This window comes from Tyto alba, unplaced genomic scaffold, assembly GCF_018691265.1.
Source record: "Tyto alba isolate M040663 unplaced genomic scaffold, T.alba_DEE_v4.0 Super-Scaffold_45, whole genome shotgun sequence".
NCBI classification, from domain to species: Eukaryota; Metazoa; Chordata; class Aves; order Strigiformes; family Tytonidae; genus Tyto; species Tyto alba.
In genome coordinates, this window is record NW_024881321.1 from 3,087,527 (window position 1) to 3,112,892 (window position 25,366).

The 25,366-nt window shown below is 39.7% G+C and overlaps 2 protein-coding genes across 4 annotated transcripts in view; one reads left to right on the top strand and one right to left on the bottom strand.

Moving 5' to 3' along the window:
• The window catches only part of RB1 (RB transcriptional corepressor 1), an 80,834-nt gene that overhangs the window by 29,908 nt on the left and 25,560 nt on the right, over window positions 1-25,366 (bottom strand). For all 3 annotated transcript variants that reach the window (XM_042805887.1, XM_042805884.1, XM_042805885.1), the window contains exons 12-17: window positions 21,710-21,797; window positions 20,957-21,073; window positions 20,505-20,561; window positions 20,385-20,416; window positions 20,231-20,307; window positions 19,813-20,015 (exon numbers count right to left, since the gene is read on the bottom strand). In XM_042805887.1, the coding sequence (XP_042661821.1) occupies window positions 19,813-20,015; window positions 20,231-20,307; window positions 20,385-20,416; window positions 20,505-20,561; window positions 20,957-21,073; window positions 21,710-21,797 (574 nt within the window). The remainder of the gene's footprint in view (window positions 1-19,812; window positions 20,016-20,230; window positions 20,308-20,384; window positions 20,417-20,504; window positions 20,562-20,956; window positions 21,074-21,709; window positions 21,798-25,366) is intronic.
• On the top strand, window positions 2,919-6,379 carry LPAR6 (lysophosphatidic acid receptor 6). Its single transcript, XM_033006727.2, has one exon. It carries the CDS (start codon window positions 3,774-3,776, stop codon window positions 4,794-4,796), a length of 1,023 nt encoding a protein of 340 aa, XP_032862618.2. The 5' UTR covers window positions 2,919-3,773; the 3' UTR covers window positions 4,797-6,379.

Consider the following 25,366-nt stretch of genomic DNA (forward strand, 5'->3'; position numbering starts at 1 on the left):
ATGCTGGAATAGGTTTGCTACACAAACCCAAGGGTGTGAAGAGTCCTAGATATCTAAACTTGGGTGTCTGAACTCATATAAGCGGAGTTGAGTGGTAACCGCCTGAAGGAGTGTACAAAATCTGCTCACTGCTGAAGTGACAGATGATTTCAAGCACCTCATCAGCTCTTAGCTTTAAGAAGCCCAAGCTCACTCTGCCTTCGATGCCTCTTCAAGAGCCACAGGAAGCCCGTGATGGAAACGCAGTCTTTTGCTTATCTCGCACCAGCGCCAAACGACAGGTCCTAACTCATTCTCCTCTCCGATGCAGAAAGGCAGACAGACTGACATACGCATCTCCCTGCAGTGCCAGCGTTGTTTCCTTTGGAGAAAAACACCCCCACAGTGTCCAGGACCCTCCCTGCAGCTGCTTCCTCCTGCCTATCCCCTGCTCCCCATCCCGAAGGAAAACGTGCCCATGGTGCAGGAGCATAAGCAAGGTCATTACCGAGTCAATTCTTCCCTCCATAATAACTGATCGACTTTTTTATTTTTTTTTTTTTTTTAAAGCATTGGGGCTTACTGAAGGCTTTTCAAAATCTGACAGCACAGAGCCCAACGTCTTGAAACGTGATCCGACAAGAGGAAAGCGCGTGATGAAGTTTCCTCCCCGCCCGCCCTGGAGCCCAGCCAGAAGGGAGGCTGCTCTTCGCTCCCGTGGCTCCCCGCGCGCGAACGCAGGTTCTCCAGCTTGGAGAAGCTCACACAAATTAAAACGCTGCTCGATAACAATCAGCCGCATCTGAATTAATAACACGGGTATGCAGTTCACCATCGCCATTCACACTTTTACACCAAAATGACTCCGAGCGCCTGCTCTGTCATGTACTGAAACATGGTATGAAGGAAAAACCTGTCGACTTTGGGGTTTTCAAATTTTTCTTCTGCAGGTGGAGATGCTATTTCCCTGCAGCTGAATGCTGTTTCTGGAAGTGTACAAATACCATTGAACTCTTCAGTTAGAGTAAAGCACACATGCTGTCCTGTCCCAAGGAGATGCAAGAGAAAGTCCCAAAGACAACCAGAAGCGTATACCCAAGCCCCTAAAATACAGCTCTGAGTAGTGCCCACATTCGTAACAGGAGCAACAACTTGGGCCACAGCACGGCAGCAGCTCTGGCAGATGATCTGAAGGCTGAGGATGCACCTTCTCAATTGCCCTAAAGCACATTTAGCATGGACAGTGTCCCAGGTCAGACATCCCTACCCTGTCCCTGTGCACCCACACCTTTGCCCAAACAGGAAATCAAGTACTAATGAATAAGAGAGACATATGCATTTCCATTAGTTTCCCTCTCTAAATGTGAATTATTGCTTGAAGTTTTGACATGTGACGTCAAATCTCTGTACTTCAGGGATTTTCATTCCGGTAACTGAGCTTGCCCCACAGTCTTCCTGTGCAAACAAAGCTGGAGCAGGAAAGCTGAACTCGGTTCCCACAGCTCAATGAAGAACTCAGAGGCTCTTGCACGAAAAGTCCCCTTTTACCATGCAAGGCTGCCAGGAATAGAAACAAAATTTAACCACATGTGACAACTGCTTTTGTGAGGGAAGCCAGGTAAGGCAACTTTAAGCAAAGGTACAAGTTAAGTTGGACACGCAAGAGACTCCGCCAAGCTCACATTTTCATTTTTTGCTGACTCGGATGAAGAAACACACACTATGCTTTGCAGTTAAGTATGAATTCCAACAGTAGCCAAAAAGGTTTCTTGTGGTTATAGCCTGTTGAAGTGAAACTGCTTGATTTCACCTCAAAATCACGGTGAAAGAGTTTCACAGAAGACACCTACGAAGAAAATTTGAAATAAAATAAGAAAGACTATTTTTGCATGTTTCTGAATTTTGTCTGACATACCTTACATTAAGAAACTATGCCAAAGCCCTATGAAGTGCTATTATTTACTCCCCTTTACAGCAGACTAGAAAGGTTTTGCCCAGAGTCTTGCTTAGTTACAACTGATTAAAATCTAGTTCAAAAGAACCATGCCACCCAGCCAGATATTAAGAGATTTGTTATTCTAAGACTTAGGAATAGACTGGTTTTGATGCCAGAAGTAAGTCTATCCAAGGTGCTGTTAAATAAATGAGTCTGTCTAAACTGGGGTTTATCTCATATCTGCCCCTAAAGGCAATAAGCGCTGCTTTTTTTATATTTAGTTAACAATTTAATTAGTTACAACATGTTTTCGTTTCATTAATCAGTGACTAATGGGAGTATTTTGTGCATGTGCGATAACTGGCCCCCTTTAAATTATCAGAAACAGTTGCATAGGGCAATATTTATTTTGCTGTATTAATTCTACATTTACATATTGAAGAAAATGCTTTCTGCACCACAAAATATATATTAAAAAAAAAAAAAAGGAAAAAAATTTTTTTTTTTTTTTTTTAAAAAGAACCATCTTTCTGATTAGAAATAGAGCTTGAGATATGCTTTCTAATACAGAACAAGCTAAAAATCTCTCCTTCAGCTGTAACACATCTCAGTCCTGGGCAAGTCACAGGTTCATAATCTTTATGCCTCTCTCCTTCAGTATTCAGTATTATATTATTTGGAGAAATTATTTAATTACCTATCAATGTTACTTCGCCCTTCCTGAGGTTTGTACCAGTGTAGTAAGGGAATTAAGATAGAACTACTCAGCTGATTTTTGGTGATTAACATGTTACCTATCACGTGCAAAGTTATCTATCAAAAAACATAACGTTAGTTCAATCCTACATAAAATACAAAATCCTACAATTACTGCGATCTTCAAAAAAAAAACCAAAACCAAACAACCCAGGAATTTTAAGGCGTGAGAGTTATTCAGACACTGAAAAGTTGCCTCATAAGTGAAGAAAAAGATTCTGCAATGAAGCTTTCAGACTCCAGCAACGCTGACAAAGGACCTTTCAGGGGGGCACGGAAGGAGTTAACAGGAGGCTGCAGCTGCAGCAGCACTCTGCAAGGTATGGTCCCAACAGACACATCGGATTAGGGGAAGGCAAACAAACCAAATTGAAACCATTCTTCAGCCAGTCCGACCTCTTCCTCCTGTGATGTCACGTTACAAATTGCCCGAGCTCTTTCTCTCTTCTCCAGAAGGAACCGGGCTGGCGAGAGGCTGCCGGGGCGCGAGGGCCGTGCTCTGCAGGAACAAACACGCTCTGGAATTTCATTTTCTGCCCTCGCAAGCAGCTTGTTTCCCGCCCCGTGGGGCCAGCCAGCGCTCGGAGGAGCCGGAAAGCTCGTTTTACAGAAAGGAGGCTGAAAGAGAAATGCAAGCGCCGGCACCTCGCAGCGCCCAGGAAATCGTTTTCTGAAGCGCACGGCCCCTGCAAATCTGGATGGACGAGACCCCCCCCGCCGTGACCTGCAGCCAAGAGTGAGGCACAAAGTTCTACAAGGGCTCCGTGGGATCCAGGCCGGGGGGGAAATGGAACTGAGCAAGCTTTGGGATGACCTCATCTGCCACAAATGATACCTTTTTTTTTTTTTTTGACTTTCCAAGACTGGCGATGTGATTACAAATAGCACTAGCAAGAGGAGAGTGACCTCCCGGTGATTGCTGCTGGAGATGTGCGCCCCTGCTACAGAGCGGGTGCTCCTTCTCTGAAGCTTTACAGTGCAACAGGCTTACCCGGCACACCCTTCAAATACATCTGCAAGTTCTTCTGGCATTTCAAAAAAAGTTGCAACAAACATACCAGAGAAACCTCCGAGTCGCAGGACTTTTAAAAATACCATTATAATGGTAAGCTCTAATTGTTCCACTGAGGACTCCTTTAAATATACTTTATATGGGTGTATCTTTAGTATGGTGTTTGTTCTCGGCCTCATAGCAAACTGTGTTGCTATCTACATTTTTATTTGTACACTGAAAGTGCGAAACGAGACTACCACTTACATGCTTAATTTAGCAATATCAGATCTGCTCTTTGTCTTTACATTACCCTTCAGGATTTATTACTTTGTAACGAGAAACTGGCCATTTGGAGACATTCTTTGCAAGATTTCTGTCACCCTCTTTTACACAAACATGTATGGGAGCATTTTATTTCTGACTTGCATAAGCGTCGATCGCTTTTTAGCTATAGTCCACCCCTTTCGATCTAAGACCCTCCGAACCAAAAGGAACGCAAAAATCGTCTGCGCTGCCGTGTGGATAACCGTGTTGGCGGGCAGCACACCAGCAAGCTTTTTCCAGTCTACAAACCGCCGTAATAACACTGAACAAAGAACGTGCTTTGAAAACTTCTCGGAGGACACATGGAAAACCTACCTATCCCGGATTGTTATCTTCATTGAAATAGTTGGGTTTTTTATCCCGCTCATCTTGAACGTGACCTGCTCTACTATGGTCTTACGGACTTTGAATAAACCACTTACATTAAGTCGGAATAAGTTAAGCAAGAAAAAGGTACTCAAGATGATTTTTGTCCATTTGGTGATATTCTGCTTCTGCTTTGTGCCTTATAACGTTACCTTAATACTTTACTCCCTTATGAGAACACAGACCTGGATTAACTGCTCAGTGGTAACTGCAGTCAGGACTATGTACCCCATCACCCTGTGCATCGCCGTGTCAAACTGCTGTTTTGACCCTATAGTCTATTACTTTACATCGGATACGATTCAAAATTCGATAAAAAATAATAGGTCCACTAGACCACGGGACATCAGATTCTCCGAAAGACCAGTTTCAGAAAACTTCATTCAACACAGCCTTCAGACTATAAAAATGAAAATATTTGACAGTGACTCTACAATATAAACTGTGTTAAATACTACTGGGGCTAAACTGGAATTAGAAGCCTGCACATTTCTTCAGCTGTGGAAATATATTCTCGTATGTATATGTTACGCTTCCTTCACACCAGAAAAGATGATAAGACTGTAAAAGTGTTAAGCATAACAGTACACGGAAAAAAAATATTTTAAGAATTTCTGTCAAATGTCAGTTCTGACAGATTGTATGTTAGAAATGAACTTTTGTTTTCAGATTAGGTTGACCAAAGTCCAAAGACTATCTGCCAAGTCAAACACAAATGAAAGTAAGTGTTTTTTTTTCTGTCGTTAAAGTAATTACTCATTTTTAATATCAATATTTGTTTCCAAATTACTGAGGACGGGGGTGAAACTACCTGGTGTACACTGCAGGATCCAGTTGCTGAGAAAAACAGCACCATATTGATCGTATCACTTCAGCTACCGTGCCTGCTCCGGATTTTCCTCTTCTCTTACTCCTCCCTCCTGTCTCTCTCCGGGCACTTTCCTTCTTAGGGACCATTACATTCACAGGAGGCTTCGATCAATGGGCTACAAGAACTTTGTTACTCCCAGGTTTATCTGATAAAGTATATGCTCTCTCCACAAGCCTGGCCCCCATAAAGCAATTAAATCTTCTGGTAGTTTAGGGCATCTGGGAACAACTCAGATAAACTGGTTTTTCTTCTCACCTCTGTCTCAGATGTCTGTGTAATTACAACAAAATAACCTCTGATGACTGAAGTTAGTGCTTCAGGTACAGTAACCACTTCATTAAAGACTTTTGTGAGAAGTTCTTCAACTCAACATGACTTTTGAGCAAAATAACATCCTCCAAATAAGGTAACTCAATCTCAAAGAGGCAGTTTCTTAGAAAAACATGTCCTTTGCTAACTAGAAATGAGCGTGTGCGTCAACCCAAATATTTCTTCTAGGAAACTATTTGGTGTCCCATAAAGAAACTCAAGATACGGTAATTTTTAGAGTGAAACTTACTCTCAATCTTTGTGTTCTATAAATATTTTTAACATAAACATTTAAAATTTCAAATGCTATTTTCTTGCAAACTTTATAAAGTATAAAAATAAATTACCTGGGGCTACATGCTGGCAAAATTAACTGAGACACTTTGAAAAGTCAAAGCCATGTAAAAGGAGAAATCTACGTATATTACTGTTACAAACAGAAACATATAGACAAAAGTACTTTAAATCATCCTGCTATGTATGTTTCCCAGCTATTAGAACATTGTGTACATTTTCCTCAAAATTAATTTAACATTGCTGTAAAATAAAATAAATATTTAAATGGTAAAAGCAAGCAGTAAGTGTCGTTTTTTCCTTCCCAAAAACAAGGGAGTCAAGAATAAGAACTGAGTTAAAATGAATTTGCAATTTAGATTTAGGGAAGTCGCTTGCAACACATATATAGCACTGAGGCATTTTTAATTCAGGCAGTATAGGGAATCACAAATCAACGTTGGAGAAAATGCATACTGAGCTGTCACAGAGTACATGACATTATCTGAATGAGTTTACTTTCCTTTGCAAAGCTTTTGCTTAATTGTTATAACTAACTGTACTAAAAAACTGCTAGAACCTAATGCCAATTGAATTTTAAATTTACCAGCATTTTAAATCTTTATCCACACAAATTATGAAAGGAAAATTCAAATAGCATGATCTTAAGCTACAAAGGTAGCATAGATGTAAACGTCTGCATAATATCTGAAAATAGGCAGTTATCTTAGTTGGGAATCGTAAAATCTTCTGATTCATATCCGACCTCAGGAAAAGGCACGAAACCCCCAGCATGAGCAGAAATTCTGTACGTTTTCCATACGCCACTGACAAATCCAAAGCTCAGAAGCCAGGTGGACACCTCTAATGTCTCAACGCATCTCTCTCTGAAGAGCCCATTCAGTAACAGACTCCCTCCAAAGACTTTGAGACTAAAGCCCTTAAGGTCACTGCTGGGCTACCTTTGACGGCTACCACTCTCCCTGAGCTTGTCAAAGCTGTTACTTGTTTGGGTGACAACTCCTTCAAGCAACACCCCCGCGCTACAGCAGCGAGCACCCCGGAGCCTCACCCTGGTAGAGAGAAGTCACTCCTTCTGAGATTACAAAACTGCAGGGGAGAAAAAAAAATAACCACTGACTTAAAAGCAGAATAAGCAGATCAAGGCACGCGGATGGGTCATCTTCTTTAAACCAGACTTTCCTCGGTGTATGAACTCAAAATGCCTGGGGTAGCATGAAGAGTAGCTCTTTCTGCCTTGCACTCACTCTGCAGGACAGTAGCTTCTGCTTTTTGCAATAGAGCATACTGCAACACAGTACAATAGCTTTCCAACCAGTTAGCAGCCTTTTATCTCCAAACTGTTTGAGGGAGCTTTGTATTTTTTATTTTTAAACACAGTTCACTCTTTCCACAGGGAGGAAACAAACAAACAAGAAGGACTCAGTCAAAAAAGCAGCATCTGTAATTTAGAGAATCTGGCCATTACTTGAGAAATTCCTGATTCAGGGGGAGTGAACCTGCACCTCCCACAACGAGCTGATATAAAGCCAAGCTACCAGCTCTTCAGGACTGGATGAGGTTTTCTCCACCTTTTCCAGTTCCGCAACAAGATTATCCTGGAGAGCTGTGGATGGAGCAATGTACATTCCTGAACAGCCGCACTCCTTCCCTCTGCTCCTGCCTTTGATACCAACTCTTCCGTCTCTCTGGTAAGAGCTTATGCCAAAATTTAAATCTACATGAGGAGTTATGCTCCTAAATCATGCCTAGGCATCTCAAATTAAAAAAGACTTACATTGTCAGAGCTCCTAAGCGTCTGAATGTGTTGTATCCAGTACCTCCTAAAAGTACATTATTTTCACTCATATGCCTATGTGGGGGATTTGGGGGGGGCAGGACAGGTACAAGTCCCGTTTTAGGATCAAAACTTACAAATTTGTTCTTTGTAGTTTGTTTTCTTCATCCACAGAGTGCAGATTCTGCACGCTTACCATAAAAATAAAAGCAGTGAAAATGTAGTCGATTCCAAGCATTTTTTTTGATCAAAACCAAGGCAGGCGGCCATTGTTAACTAAATAATTTACGCGCAGTTTCAAAAGTCAAGGAAAAAGAAACAAACTTTCTATCAACACATCTGATTTACCTCAACATATCATTACTTTAAAAGCAAAATATTTTGCATTTTATACTTCTTCTATTCGGCCTGAAATTTTAATTTTTGCCTTTCTCAGAAACAGAATGCGAGTCAAAATTTGTTTCACTCAGTACACACGTCTGACATTTAAGGAAATACCACGTCAAATATGTCTTTACATTTTTCATCTACAAGTGCTTAAAAAAACCCCAAAGGTGATACTTCAGGCAGGCAAGAAATCCTTAACTGGAACCAACCTCCAAACTTTTATTTCTTAGGAAAGTAACCTCAGTCATAGAAAGGCAAAGATTGAAGAAGAGCTCAGGAGATCAGTTGGAAGATATGAATGGCTGTACTGGATCAGACCCCAAACATTCAGCTAATCTACAATCCTGTCTCCAACAGTGGCCCAGGCTGGATGCCTGGGGAAGAAGATAACAGCAGGAGAGGCATAACAAAGCTTTCTCTCGTCCAAGCACTGTGCTACTTCACCGGTTGGATCTCAGGACCTTCTGGGTCAGATGCGTTTGTTCAGCAACACTAAAAAATTTGTCTTCTGTGAGCTTGTCCTGTCTCCCTTTGAACTCGTATAAGCTTTTTTAATATCCACAGCAATCTGCAGGAAAAAGTTCACGTTGTGTGCATGTGTGGAGTGAGAACAAAACTAGAAAAAAAAAACAAACCAAAACAAAACAACAAAACCAACAAAACCAAACCTCCCTTTCTTTCAAATCCACTAGTTTCGTTACTGCCTCATTTCTTTTGGAAGAAGCAAGGAGCACTTTATTGGCATTCAGCCTTTGCATATCACTGATTAAAGTCTTCCATAATGTCTTGCAAATGAGGAAGTGATTTTCATTTGTAATTTCAACCGGCATCATTGCCAAAAATTAGATTTTCAGAATGACAGAAAGAACTCAGCTAAAATTACAGTGAACCCAGAGAGGTTCACTTTGAGACCGATAATTTTGAAAATCCCACTTAAGCATAGCATCCTCTAGCATTATTTATTCTTCCAAGTCATTTTCTAGGAATTTTATCAATGAATAGAGATTTGTTCATATTTTTCCAGAAGTAAATGTAATAATATAAGGTTCTTGCACCTGGGCAGACCTGTAAATCCTGACAAGTTCCCTTTTTTGCTAGACTACTATCATTTATACCTCGGGGTTACTGGCATTTGAGCATCACTGACAAAATGAAGTATACATTCCAGAAGCTAAGGCAAAATGTAAATCAGAACAATTCTAAAAGTTGTAAATGCCTGGACTGCATTTGTTATCCAACTATCAGAGTGCTGAAAAAATTCTATAAATACAACTGACAATCACAGAATTAGCACATTTTCAGAACGTAGTCAATAGAGCTCATTAAAGATGAATGCAAATTCAGAAACCCACACTTTACAGTCTAATACTTCTGCAAGAAGTTGGATGGAGAAGTTTGTTTTAAACCTCTAATTCTACTTTGACACTGAAGTTTTCCTATTTATCACCTCCCCCCATCTAGTTCCTGTTATACAACTGTTTATAAAGCAAGCCCAGTTTTTCCCCCGCAAGGGAACTGCACTTATCACAAAATTAAAACAAAGAAAAAGAACCCGGCACACATCATCTAGTCTTCTATAAACCTACCACTTGGCTGGAAAACTAAAAATTTCAGAACCAAGAATTTAGATCTAAATTTATTTTTTTCTATTTAACAAGCAGTCTGTCCACTCTAGTTATAGCAAAACTAAAAGTTGTCCTGCACCAAGGAGTAAATTTGCTACAGTTTAAACGTGAGAATCAAACAACAAAGGCAGGCCTCTAACATTAAGTTCCCAACTTTTTACGAAGAGATAAAAGAATACATTTCCACACACACAGCTTTAAGATTTGCCCTAACTCCACCTTTTTTAAACAGTGAGTTGCTGCTTTAAAGAAAAAAAATTATTAAATAGCAATGCTTGTAACAGGAGACACCTGATATTAATGCCATTATCTTGGGAATAATATTAGGTCTATCTCACATGAAAAAAACTGTGGCTATGTTAACTCTTCTGCTTTTCAGATGAATTCTGCAAAAACTGATGCTTTATGAAAGGAAGTCAATTGTACACTGTAGTTTGCAAGTCTTCACCCTTCTGTAAAATTATGCAACATTAAATTTACTACTTTTTGGAAGTTTGTCCTATAAGCACTTTCTAAAAGCAATCATTAATGTAATAAAAACTGAAGATACTCTTGGTCACAGAGGGGTGATGCTGGATTACAAAAAATTTACCATTTATCACAGCATCAAAAACTACACTTAACTAAATTGGGAAGCATCTATAATAAAACTGATGCTTTTATGAAGTAATGAAAAAAGTACCCAGAGCATTGCAGATATTTCTTAATGGAGAAACTTGTTAAGTATATAGCAAAACAATGCAAAAAAAAATGGAGAATACAGATGGTAAAACAAGTACCAAATTATCTACCTTTTCAGCCCTAACAAAAGTATCTTTCGTAATGAAACTAAATCTGAAAACTCTTGGTCTACTTGTTTATTTAAGTTACTTATCATTTCTCTATGTGTGAAAGAAACTTTACTATATATACTGCATGCTCATGTTGTGTTTCACATGGTCCCGCAGGTGGGTAGGTGCAAAAAAAAAAAAAAAAAACCAAACCAACCCAAACCACCAGCAGCTACTTTTGTCCAGATAAGATCTGCGAGCTCCTCTGAGCTGCTGGAGGATGCAACAGGCACAGACAGAGCATGCCAAGCTCAGGCTCTGTCCTGGGCAGGCTGCCTCCCAAACAAGAAGCAGAGGGTGATGGCAGTTCAGGTACTTACCCAAGCCAAGTTTGGAACAGGTACAGTCTAACTGGGTAAGCCTGAAGTCTCTGCACAGGAGTTCAAGAGAGAAACATGCACGCAGGTCTGGACATCAGTGGCACAGCACTCAGCTGTATCGTTGGCACTTGCCAGCCTGCGCCTAATCCGAACCAAACCCAAACCAAACCCATCCCAAATGAAGAGCTTCAACACAGCTTAGAGGGATTACCTTTCTGGAGGACACTGAACACTATGCCTACTCAGCAGTTGTAAAGAGGGGTATCCTCATCCCTGACAAGGACTTTCTATTACTCGAAAGTTACTGCAAGACACACTCACTGATACAAACATATCACTGAAATACCATATGTTTATACAGCATAAAAGCAGGCACAAAAGCACCTGTTTGGCTTACAAACAAAGAAAAAACCCCACATCCAATGACATATAATTTGGCAGTCTGAGTTTGTCAAGATATTGTTACCCCTTAAGAGCTTGAAAATTGAGGATATAGCTGAAAAAAACCCTCCACATTAGAATGTTTGTTTAGCACCTACTTTGCTTCCTAACAGAGGCTAATACTATCTTCCATAAAAAAAGTTAACACACAGCAATAAGGCTAGAAAGAGGAATAAAAGCTTGTGACAGTTATTCAGGACTGTAGCTCAGATAAATAAACAAGACCAAAAAAACCCCAAAACAAAACTTCGTTCTACCCATTTCACCAGTTTTGTTCCACTACAAAGTCAGAGAACATAATCCCATCCCAAGAAGTAGCAGCAGAGACAGTGCCTCAGAACTTAACCCAAGCGTTATTTACTTTCATATTTAAGGAGACAGCCATATCAAATTTGACCCAATTCAATAAGATTTTACAAATTAAAGAACTGCAAGTATCTCTCTGAATTCTAATGTATTTTTTTCCTCGTGGGCAACCTTTAAACATTCCTACAAAGATACTGCAATGCTACACAATGAAAAGCTGAAGTTCAAGCAACAGAGTAGGACTCAAATGAAAGTCCTACAGCCGTGGCACGACCACCAAAACACTGAACAATATAAAAAAAAACCTTGAAAATCAAGGATTCACAGAAAACTATTTCACTATTTTTTTGTTAAAATGTTACTAATAATCAGGGCAACCTTAAAGAAAAAAAGACTAAAAAAAGTGTATCATGTTAACCCAGTCTTATTTCTGTGGCTAACTCTGTACTTGGGACCAGTGTAGACACAGGCAAGTTACCTTTCTACCGCACCAACAGAGCTGCAAGCTTCACTGAGCACAGGCTATAAAACCCAGCTCCCTATTACAGCTGTAAATCTATAGCCAGAGAGATCATGACACCTCCTCTGCTTCTGTAGCCACACTGATAACAGTACACGACCTCCACGTGAACAAAACCCACAACCGTGACTATAGGTGAGATATATAGCACAAGTAACCACCTAAAGCAAAACTAGGCATAATTAAATAACTACCTCTTACTGATGTCCCCTTAATGCTGAAGAGGGAAACACAGTTATGAAAAAATAATATTAAGCATATGATTCATTTCTACTAACCTTAACAGACAAACATTATATATTTAGTTTAGGTCTGTCATTGAGACAGATGCTCTCTACAGTCAGTGGAGAGAGGCACCTTCAGAACGTGAATAATCCCATTATAAAATACCTGTTCAAGATAAACAGAACAAATTGCATTCTGGAAGTGCAGAGCTGGTCTCAAGTATAGAAGGAGCTTAAATACCTAAGCTACAAGCCTAATAAGAGAAACTTCAAACTTTAAAGCAGTAGACGAAGTAGAAAAAAAACTTAAATCCTTAATCAAGAATAAAAACTCCGCATAGTTGCTGTGTCTTAGGTAATCCCTTTGGTCGTGTTTGTACTTGAATCAAAATAGCATCTTAAGGGTTGGGCTGGCTTGGTAATCCTGCAACAGATAAATCCATTAACAAGGTGCTAACGTAACAAATGTCTTGCAACCCCAGTGAGTGTTTTGCAGACTCGGTGAGTGCCTACCAAGAAGCGAACACGCTGCCAACACAAAGGCAGTAAACGCAGAACCTCGGCTTTAGGTATTCTGGTTTCTCTTCCAATAGCCTAACTGATATGCTCAGATGGTAACACCCAAGCATGAATAACAGCTTAAGTCATCTTCACGATAAATAGGAGTGGCAGGGAAGATTTTCAAAGTGATGGTGCAGACAGTGAAGACTATCATTCTGTATTCTTCCTGGTTTTTCAATTTGCCTTCAGCTGTTAAGGCAGATAAAAGTTTCAAGCCTCTAAAAGCACAGCACAATTTCTATAAAAGGAAAATCCTCAAGAGTACTATAACGTCATGGAAGAAGCACTCTTACATATTTTATTTATGCATTTATTTTAAAGTGTGTGTATGTATATATATGCTCAAACTAAAAAAGCATGTAAACATATATATATTTATATGATGTTATACGGTATATTCACAAATACCCAAAAATCAACCACTTTATAGACTTCTAAGAATGCACCTTGTACGATAAAGGCAAAAAATCACAGAAGGCTTTCCAGCCACAGCTGTGACAACTGAAGTGTCTGAGCTAAGTCATGACCTTAAATAAAAAAAAAAAAGCACATGCAGCAGAACCCATATGATCCTTTAGCACTATCACGCCAAGCAGCAGTGGTGGCAGTGACCTCTGTCTCATCAGACACGCTTCTGGAACACACTCATGATGCAAGCAGAAATATATTTAGTACGTACAGACAGAAAACCTCAAATCAATTCTCAGTTCCTTCTTTAAGGTTAAAGCTGCACCCTTCTAACGTAACTTTTTTGAAAGCAGCATGATGAGCACATGAAACTGTATAATTTGGTGACCCTTAGCACACTTTTTCCCCCGTAAGAAAAACCCTAGAGAATTCTACATTAGAAATCATTGTCCATAGCAACCCCCATGCTGAGACAGGATACCAGGTGCCTAAAATTCAGAAGATCACATCAGATGGGTGATGTCTGAAAGAGCAATCTGATGCCTGCAATTCCTGAGGTACCTGTCTTTACACTGGTGAAGTTCCCTAGGTGGTTCATACCCTGCCAGTGAGCGTGCTTGCAAATGCTGTCGTTCTGAATAAGCCGAGGGGGTTTTTTTTTTGCGCCCAAGGCTGGCCCTCGTTCACAAATTAGGTATTCCTATATCTAAGGAAAGGTGAAATTTGGTAGGCATGAAAGGAATATGTCTGACATACACTAGCTTTCCCAAGAGAAACCAGCTGCTGTGCAGGAACACGTAGGACTCCTGGAGCCTAGAGGAGAGGCAGCGAGGGCACGCCTGACTCATTTGCCACCGCTGAAGTCACTCATGAGGCTGAGCGTCTGCAGTCAGTAAGACAACGAGCCATGGCCCGTCCTAAGGCCTTGAGGGCAAGCGGCAAAGCAGGGATTGCATCCACACAGCTAACCTTTCTCCGCTTCTAATCCATACCAGCAGTTGAAAATAGTCCCCGAGCTGCATCATGCCCCAAATCTTGCCTGGGCATTGTCCAGAGGAGTGCTGGCAAATGCGAAAACGTGCCAGGGAACACATTGCCAGTGGAACACCGATGACTGTGGGGCGATATCCAAGCCCAAACTATTGTCCCTTTGAGGCCTGTAGTACAGACACAGCCCCAATACTCAGTCCTTGCTGACTGGCCTTACTTGGCTGCCTATGAACAAGGTTTTAGAGGCATTCTTCTAATACAACAGTAAACGATTTATCCAGTAACCTATTGTATAAAATGTTGACAGTACGACCATTCCTACTTATTCCAGTTTTAAAAGGAATGACTTAAGACATCGAAATCAAAGACAGGACTTCAAACTGCTTGTAGACACCTACCTCTAGAAGAGGTGTAGTACTTCAGACATAAACCTAACAGAAAACACTACTGAGAAGGATACATACCACAAGAAAAATATACTAACTCCCATTCCTAGATGGCCCAATTCCTCCTTTCAAGGAGCACATAAACCTAATTTGAAATTGTATGCTGCATCCAAGGAAACAGGCACTGAGCACTCAAGTATGGTGAGCTCCACAATGACTGTGTCCTTGGACAATCAAAGACTAAGAGGCTGCACAGTTAAGCCTGTACTATCCCAAAGTACTAAGAAGTACTTGCTTACCTGTAACTTCCTGCAACTTCATCCTGAGCTGAATTTGTCTAACACTTTTTAAGCAAATCTTACACATACCTATTTAATACTTTTTTCCTTATGGCACAATTGAAGTAGGTCTGCTGTTATTCCAGCTCAGTAAATTTGTCATATTAATGCAATAATACATATTCTTTGGGAATATACGGTTTTCCTCAGGAAGGCATTTCTGCCACAATGAGCTGCGTAATTTAAAACCAACAGAAGTGTGTGGTGTGGGATGAGGTGTCCAAGTATAAACATTAACTACATAGTTGACAAATACTTATTGCAAACATTGAGTTATGTTAAATCAACAGTACGTGAAAAAACAGTACTGTACATTTCATTGCAAATGTTAAATTGACAACAGAAACCAGCAGAAGACGGAGCTGATAAAGGAGAAGCATTATGGAGCACAGTTTAGGTGATGCTACATGGAAGAAGTTGTAAATAAAGCAAAGCACACTTGCCTACTTCTGATCATATTTTAAATATTAAGAGAAGTAACCCTGTAGAGCCATCTTTATCTTTCATCAGCCATTAAAACTCCAAACCACATTACGCCTCTAAATCACACCACCTATCAATACTGGTGCTCCTTCTTTCTTCGAAAAATACAAACAGCAATTAGGATAGCAAGTGTTAAATAGCAATACAGCCAAAGGCTGCAGTGTCAACAGCTTCGGTTCAACTTCTCTTTGTGCCACCCACATAAACAAACACCAAAAAAAAAATCCAGTTGAAGCTAGCAGACCAAATCAGAGTGCAGTTGAACTCCCTTTAGCCTGCCACAGTGCACCTCCCCATTCTGGGCCGTTGTGGGGTTGTAGAAGGTGACACAGCTGCCTCTCATCCCTGTTAACAGCAAAAGCTACCACATAACTTTTTAAAACCGCAGTCCTACAAGGAATACCCCTTGGACTCCTAGTGCTCATGTGGACAAGTTAACAACAGACCACTTTACCCTCTTGTAGAGCTAACCAGGAAAGCAATACTGTGCTTCTTTCTCTAACCTGCCTTGCTGGGCTGGCATAAATTACTTTATCTTTGCACAAGGTTGTGGTTGGTCTGCAACTCCAGCGCAGAAGAACAAGACCCTTCCACTACCCCAGTACTGGGCAGCTGAAGCATGATGGAGCAGAAGGCCTTCGTGCATCTCATCTCTGGCCCACCAAAGGCTGGCTTGCAGAAGAAGTATTTTGTAACGCGGTCAAAACTATTTTAAGCATACCAAATGTAATGATTTAAAACATCCATACGCTCCACACTCTTCACTTACTGTACATGTGAAAAGGCATTTGCAAGAAACGCATTCTCTAAGCAGCAGTATGAAAGAAATCTAATACTTTGCTTGTAATTTCAGTTCCCTTGATCTAAAGTTACAAAATTGAGATAGTGGCCAAAATACTGTAGTGAGATGAAGCACAAACATTCTACAGTAAAGAAAAAATATGGCATGGTGTATTTCTACTTTGTCAATAAAAATTATGAAGCGTTATTAACATATTCTAAACTGATCTCCACATAATCTGCATCTGGAAGCATCATAACCTCACTGGTAAATCATATTTGAGTAGATAAATGAGGCTTCTCCCTTTAGGGTTCAATAAAGATTTAAGAAAAAGGAAGTACTTTCCATATTATTTAGTCAGTATGGACACTTGCCCCTTTTCAAAATGAAAAGCTATTGAGAAGAACCTTTAACTTTTTTCCACCCTTTATTTCCTCTGGCTATGCTTTTTTATTAAAAGAAAGGATGACCGAGAAAAGTTTAATCTCCTTCCTAAAGTACAGATGACTAAATCACTAGCTATGCAAAGGCAATAAACATATTCACAATGACTAACAAAGGAGTGATATATTATCTTCAGACACCAGTAAGAAACAGAATCCTTCACATTCATCCGATACAGCTTCCAAAGTCAGATAAAGGTCAGATGCACTTAAGATTTTTCTCTTCGGGGAAATTATGCAAGGCGTTTTTCCTCACAAAAGCTCTGTGACGAGTAAAACTACAATAAATTCAAGCTATTCTGTATTCAATTGCTCAGCCCCTTCAAACCTCATGTTGAAGTCCTACTTCCTAAAGCGGTCCAGAGAATGAGGAAAGACTGGATACAGAACTGACTTTCCAAGGAGCAGATAAGCAGCCTTGTAATGAAATGTACTACCTGTGGGGGAAGGTAAGGACTAAACAAAAATACATGGCAAATAATTGGGGGAATCAGAGTTGCATTATGCAAATATTAGTAAATAAAAGTATTTCAGATGTTTCTATTCTTATTTACCAAGCTAGAATTTTTTTGCATAAGCTTTACTCATTCCATGCTTTTCTTCTTCTTCATTTAACACTTTTTGAAAAATACACATTCTCTAACCATATTAGGAAACTTGAACCTTCTTGAGATTCCATCTTTTTTGGATTATCAGGTAATTTATTTAAAATTATCCCAAAGCAATCACTTATGATGAAATATTCTTTCTGACAAAGGAGAAGTCATCTTCTCTCCTCCTTTACCGAGTGTTTGGAGGTAAGAGATATTTACTGGTATGAACTACACTTTTCTAATTGCCTACCTCTTCTTGGGGGAATTACTAATTAAGCAGACACTTTGTAAACACTATACATGGTTACATGGAGAAAATATCCAGGTAATGAACTGCAGAAGAATGTGGTAAACACCCCTCCTTCCTTCACTAGCTGAACCCTTCTGGGACACCTGACCTCAACAGCCTTGCAAGTCAGCCATGGAACCATTTTCTTCTGTTGCTAATAAGTTACACTTTTCAGACTAAATCAGCCAATATTTAAATGTGAGGCATGGGTGGATTTTCTGCACTAGAGGACTCATGGCTTTGCATTTCTATCTGCAGCCTTACGATGTATGGGCCTCAGGTCCTTCCCTTCCCTACAGTCACCCAGAGACTCAGAAAGACATTTTAGCATAACATTTCACTCCTCCTCGTCTCCTGAGCCACCACTATGCAGTCTGCTGCTTACAACTTGCAGCCTTTCCCCTCTGGGCAGCTGGAGGAGGCAATGGGGGCCAGAGCAGGATCAGAGGGTGCCTGCACCCAGGCTCCAACTGCCCGTAGCCGGCTGCCACAGCTTCCCTCAGCTTTTGAGGTAACCTGGCTGTGTCCTCGAGTGACAACGGGAGCCCGTACGCTGTCCAGGGCTTGGGGGCATCCAGGTGAGTCATGACACACGAGTCAATGAAGCAGAAGGGCCCTTGGATACGTGTACTGCTCATTTCTTTTTAGCCCCTCCACTGTGCTCCACTCTACATATCTTACTGGCACTAGATGATCATTGTAGGTCCCTTCTAACTCAACTATTCTGTTAACATTCAAAATCAGCTACATAAGCCACCCCAACACAGTATCAAACATATACCTCTGGCCACTCAAGAAGATAGATTCAATAAAATGCATCCAAACAGAGCACTCTGGAAACCTGAAATAACCCTCTGCTTACTGCTGACATTATAATTTGTTTCACAAAAGCCTGCAACTACACCTGTAATTTTTGAAAACACACTGCTTTGCATCTTCCAGTCTGAAAAGCCAAATCCAAATCAGATTATCTGCATGAGGTGCCTGAATTACTGGGTAGAAAACTGGTAGATATGTCTTACTGCTGGCCAGTAAACTGACTTCAAACCAGTCTATGGAAGGTAGCAAGAGCCACTTTTTGCTTGTAGAGTCAAACTTGGGTATCTGCACCTCTGCCTTTTGTCCTCCGAATGCCACAAGTCTCAAATAAGCACTTTCTGTATGCCTGCAAGCTTCTTAAAATACTTCCTGGATACACAAGAATTGGCTCCCCCAGCAGAGAGGTGACCTTCATAACAGGGCATATTCAGGGAGCTACACGCGCCCATTGACAGTCAGCAAGGAAAAGTGAGTGGCCAGGGCTGGTTGGTACAAGCCTGCCCACCAGATTCAGCTTGAAACATGGCAATTGCTTCCATACAACCCTGAGGCCAGCACGCTTCTCCTGAGCTAGAAAAACCTAAACATGGATGGGGCTCTTGCTGCTCAGGCACAACAGTGCCTCTTGAATCCAGCAGTGTAACCCCATGGCCTGGTAAAGTATCACCCATACTAGAAAATTGTTAACTCTTCACTCTGAAGTCATACACAAACCAAACACAGATTACCCTGAAAAGAAAACCTGCTTCATGATTAAACTATCCCGTTAGCTATGGCATACAGTATTTTTTAAACATCCCAAAATTATAAGATATGAGATGGGTTCTTAAACGGTTGCTAGATGTCTCTCTGGTCAAAATTATCAGTCTTTATAGTCTCCTGTTTTGTGGCATTAATAGCATATTTTTGGCTTATAAGTAACACACAAGAAACAATGTTTGATTTAATGAAATCCAGCCTAAAAAAACAACCCCATCTCCTAGCATTTTATTTTAATGGCATCCAAAAATACCAAAGTGAGTGAAGCGCAAAGGACAATGCGAATCAACATTTTAAGTACTATTAACAAACATACCAGATGCACAGAACTAAGGCCCTATTGCCAAGTGGGAATAGCAACTGGATAAAAATTAACTTACAAATAAAAACATAGAATTTATTGCCTGTCTTTGGCACCAAAATAGTTTAAGGGTATTACCCTTATGATTCATGCCAGACTAGTAAAATGATGTTGGCTTACAATCACATAAATCAGCAGAGCTATGTCAACTTCTTCTTATACACCCCTTTTATTCAAAGCCTGAAGACATGCCAAAACTAATCTTGTTTTGCTCTTGTAATTTATTTTGCTAGAAATAAATCTCAGCAAGACCACAACTTATTTTACAGTGTTGGATGTGATTTCCTTTTTTTAGATATGCACATTATACAAGGACAAATACTACTTTAAAGTATTACTTACAGATTGCCAAGCAAGAGACTCCATAATTCGATGCTCACAGCGTTCTAGATGCTTTATCATTTCCCTCGTTAGGCTTGGCTCCGCTTTAATAAAGCTTTCAATCACCTTGTAGAAGTCAAAAGATTTTAAATCAAATACGTTGAGAATCCATGGGAAAGACAAGTCTGTTTCAGCACTGGTACCATCACTCTGTGAAGCATTTCCTGCAGGGAAGACAGACTAGTATTATCAAGAGTACTACATCCTTTCACTTCTTACATTTTTTCCTTTTTGTATTTCTTGAACCATTGCTAGTTCAGAAACTTCTCTGAGCACTTTTTTTTTTTTTTTTGCTATTTACTGTATTTTATATATTAGAACAAATGGCAATAATTATCAATAAATAACAATGCTATTTAGCACTTTAGATACAACTTACTGCCATATGTAGCCATGACAACCTCAACAGCACATGCCAGCAGAGATGTGTGGAAGACGTTATCGTTCAGAAGTTTGCTAAGGAAAAAGAAAGTTATTAATACTTGTCCTAACACTAAAATAGCAAACTTTAATAGCAAGTTAGGGGCACATACCTGAAATTCTGCACCGAAAGGCGCTCTTCCTCCTGAAACATATAAATCAAACCAAAATTGTGACTATTCTTAGTATTTGTAAACACAATGCCAGTACTAAGCTACCAGTACTAAACTTACCGACTTTAGCATAGACTCCATTACTCTGTAATATAGACGTACTCCAAGCTTATATCTCTGTTAAAAAAGAAGAAATTCAAGAATATAACAAGAAGTTTTAACAGACTACAACAGGTAGACTCTCATGTTTTAATGATTCAGGACATTTCTGTTTTTTGGAAAATATACTAACTAAATGTATTTTGCTCAGCAATTTCCCCATTCTTCATGAAAGTATTTCCAGCATATTTCCACCTAGTTCCTATTGCTCCTTATATATTAAGAGCAATTTGTTGAATACTATCTTTGCAGAGCTTTAGAAAAAAATACAGGTCCATTCCTCACATTGAAAAGAATATTGTTACTTTTTACCATTGCTGATCTGCACTGAAGGACAGTCAAAAAGTCAGGTCTCACATTAGCTAGTACCAACAGAGTTCAAATGAGTAATACTAGAACAAAATGCTAGTTACCTGTGAGCCAATTTCAGCACAGCCCTGTCCAACAGCTTCAGCAAATTTCTTTTTGAAGATGTGGTCAAGAGTTTCCACTCTTTTCAGGATACTATCCTTTGGGTTCACTGTGCAATTCTAATAAAGTACAGAAAGGAGGGCAAGGGAAGGAAAGGACATTTTACTTCAAAAACATTTTAATGACTTAATCACATTAGTCCTGCTTCACTTTGTAACATCTCTCAATCAGCTCATTAGTATAAATAAAAGTGGAGTATTTAAAAAAGACAGAAACATTGTATCTGTTCAACAATTTGCAGTAACTACAACTTCATGTCTTAGATGCAACTAGCTGCAACTAACCCAACTAATATGTGAGCAGTGTCACCAATGTTAATATCTTTAAAGTTAGAAATATGATTAAGTTGCTCAATGTGGACACAAGAAATCCTCTGTGAGTACATCCTCCTTGTCTTCTTTGTCTCTCTTTTATATCCCTTTCTTTTTCCATCTGATATGTAGATAAACAAACCTTAATATTTAGTGCAGTAACAAAAATATTTAAGACCTTATCAGGTTTCAGTACACATCAGTTAGATAGAAGTGCTCTCAAACGATTAATTACGTTTAAACCATCCCAATTAAAATGTACTTCTTAAAAAATGGTTGTTGATAAAGGAGTTCCCAAAACGTGTGTGTCAGATCTCCATATGTACATTTTACTTCAGTGATAATTCCAAGAAACCTTCACAAATCTTCCCTCCAGTCACTTACATTGAAATACATTATGAGAGTATCAGACGGTTTATCAGGTGTCGAGTTTAAAATCATCATCAGTTGCTGAATGTTATTCATTGCAGCTCTGGAAAATACAATAAAATGTATAATAAACATTAAGGTTGGCTTGACAGTTTCTGGAAACTGAACATAAAAAAATAATTAGGATTTTAGTTCTTAACTTAGTTATCAAACAACCTGCTGGGAAAAAACGTTGTCCTGTGTTAACCATTGTGAATTTTAATAATCTAATTAATCTAATCTTCTCATTATTACAATGATTATAATCCATAAGTAAACAACCAAAAGAACATAAATTGAGTAATAAACATTAACAAGCACTTCAAAAAGCAATAAAATGGTGGAATTGCAATCCTTGTATGTGAAAGTAGTCAGTTATATCAAGCAACTCCCTAACAAAAAACCACTCTTGCTATTGTACAAAAATAATACAAACGACTGGTAAATGAAGACAGCTTTTACGTTTTAAGTCACCTGTTCACAATGTAGTAAGAAAGTTGTATTAAAGTATCCTTGTATGTGAAAGTAGTCAGTTATATCAAGCAACTCCCAAACAAAAAACCACTCTTGCTATTGTACAAAAATAATACAAACGACTGGTAAATGAAGACAGCTTCCACGTTTTAAGTCACCTGTTCACAATGTAGTAAGAAAGTTGTATTAAAGTACAACAGTCACAAGAAAATACAGCCTTCTTAACGTAGAAGCTTTGAAAAACCCACATTTTTCAGAGGCAGAGCTGTCAACGTTCCTATTGGCAATGGCATGAAAATAAAGCCTTCTCCCTCCCTGGATCTGAACCCAAAAGTCATATTAAAACTTAAATTCTTATTTTAATTCCAATTCCTTCTATTTCCAATAGAAAAGCTAAAACTTCTGTAATCCTTATTCTACCTGCTGTATCCATAGCTAGGTTAGAAAATCTTAGATATAAAATCCTTTTAAGTATTATGGGTGTGGGAAGGGACGTGGACATTAAAGAGATTTTTCAGCGTTTCCAAGAAATACAAACAATATCTTCTTAAAAAAAAAAAAAAAAAAGTAGAACAAAATTCTTTATTGTCTTGACGAAAAGTAGATAAAAAACACGAATAACACTTTATTAACTTGGGACAAGTCCTGTTTAATATATTCGTCCACGTCAGAGACGGCGGGATCGAGTGCGCCCTCAGCCAGTTTGCAGATGGCTCCAGGCTGAGTGGTGCGGTTGACACGCCTGAGGATCCCATCCAGCGGGACCAGTACAAGCGCCAGCAGTGGGCCGACGCGAACCTCGTGAGGGTCAAACAAGTACAAGTGCAAGGTCCCTGGTCCCCGAATCAGGGCAACCCCCGGTATCAACACAGGAACTGAGAGCAGCCCTGCGGAGGGGGACTTGGGGGATACTGGCGGGTGAAAAGCTGGACACGAGCCGGCAACGTGCGCTCGCAGCCCAGAAAGCCAAGCGTGTCCTGGGCTGCATCAAGAAGTGAGGCCGGCAGGTCGAGGGAGGGCATCCTCCCCCCTCTGCTCTGCTCTGGGGAGATCTCGCCTGGAAAACCGCGTCCAGATCTGAATTTCCCAGTCCAGGAAAGACCTGGACCTGTTGGAGTAGGTCCAGAGGAGGGCCACAAAAACCATCGGCGGGCTGGAACACTTTCCCTGTGAGGCCAGGCTGAGAGGGTTGGGGTTCAGCCTGGCGAAGAGAAGGCTCCGGGGAAGCCTTATTGCAGCCTTTCGCTACTGAAAGGGGGCTTACAAGAAAGACAGGGACAAAGATTTTAGCAAGGCCTGTTGTGATAGGACAAGGGGTAATGGTTTTAAACTAAACGAGGGCAGATTTAGACTGGATGTAAGGAAGAAACTTTCCCAATGAGGGTGCTGAAACACTGGAACAGGCTGCCCAGAGAGGTGGTAGATGCCCCATTCCTGGAAACATTCAAGGTCAGGTTGGACGGGGCTCTGAGCAACCTGATCTAGTTGAAGATGTCCCTGCCCATTGCAGGGGGCTGGAACTAGATGGCCTTTAAAGGTCCCTTCCAACCCAAACTATCCTATGAACTTGAATATACTGAAGTATTGAAGTATGCCTCCATGTATGATCTTATTTGCATTATTTTACAGGTACAGAGTAAAGTAAAACCAAAAAATACTGACATCAAAACTCTTCGTATCGCTACTCAATGCCTACAAATTTTATTGCTAAAACCAGATTCAAAACTACAAGTAATATCCATTGATTCATATCAAATGCCTTAACATAGAAAACTACTAAAGCTAACTGCAGTAACAACAGTTATTTCAGAAAAGCTGTAATAATTTAAAGAATTAAGAATATGCTTTAGCCAAGTGCACAGGATCCTGTTTATTCCACAGTTAAATGCCTTGTTAGGGTGAATGCGTATCTCTCTGAAGAAAGCATTTTTCAGTTTCTCTTCTAGAAATGAAATCCTGATGACAAACATTTTTCTGAGTTTCAGAAAGATCATTATTTTAAGATACCAGAACATGACCGTTTCTCAAATAGCATGTATTATCCAGAAGGTGATTGTAATATCTATAGTTGGAAAAATAAGAACAGTAATGATCTTGTCATACAGGACAAGAAGATTACACACAGAACTAATAATATATCTGTATATCCATAAGCACTAATGTATCCTGGCTTTTTTTAAAACGTATTTCAAGGTGTGTATTAAGCAATAGCATTAAGTTTCTATTCTTTTAGAAAGGTTAGTATAATAATTTCTCTCCTAACATGTAAGAAACAGTTTGCTTCTTCCAGTAGTATTGTTACTTTCTGATTTTTTCTCATTATGTTTTTTGGTTGCTTGTTTGTTTTAAATTTCTGTGCTATTTAACCTCAGTTTGGCTCATATCACTCAGAAAATAAGTAGAGAAAGAAGAAAAATATGTTCAGTCACTACAACTGCAGGAGTGCGAAGATGCATTTTTCTTTGATCTACTTTTTAGACGGTTTTGGTAGAAGTGATTTTACCAACACTCTGCTAGTGATGAGGAAAAGCACAAGGACAATGGAAAACACGAAAACACACAACCCATTCTCACTATGCTCTGAACTATTACTTAGACCCAATGTATCTACTGCTTTCTGTATAAATGACCAGACACAAATCCTCTCATGAAAATTATTCGACCCTCACCAATTTCAGGGGGCTTTAGAGCAGATCCTAAGTGTCTAGGTCCAGAAATAAGATATTATAAGATGATTCAAACTAGTAAGTCTGGTGCTTTCAACATAATCTATAAGGGGTTCTACCTAATGCAGGGAGAGTTAGATACACCTTCCACTTTACGCTCTTGATCAAAGTTTTACTGCCATCTAGTGACAGTTCTGTGGCTTGATGAAAAACAGTTACTACAGCCCAAATAAGTCACTGCTAGTAAATGAGCCTTCACTTGGACTGTCTTAAATGGCATGTTTTCGAAACCTCAGAGAAGATCCCAAGTGTGGATGGAGAGAATCTAAATATCTCATTAGACACCCTCTCAAGATCAGAGTTGGTTTAGCACATTTTAAATATTTAGCAATGCGGAAAATTGGTGCTCCTGGACTTTCTTAGTAAGACTTGCATGTTAAGAACTTTAACGAAGCATCTTTCACAGTGTTGGCGGGCTTTTCAAATGCGCATA

Excerpts from the sequence above, each read along its gene's own strand:
- LPAR6 (XM_033006727.2), top strand. The coding sequence starts at position 3,774 with ATGGTAAGCTCTAATTGTTCCACTGAGGACTCCTTTAAATATACTTTA.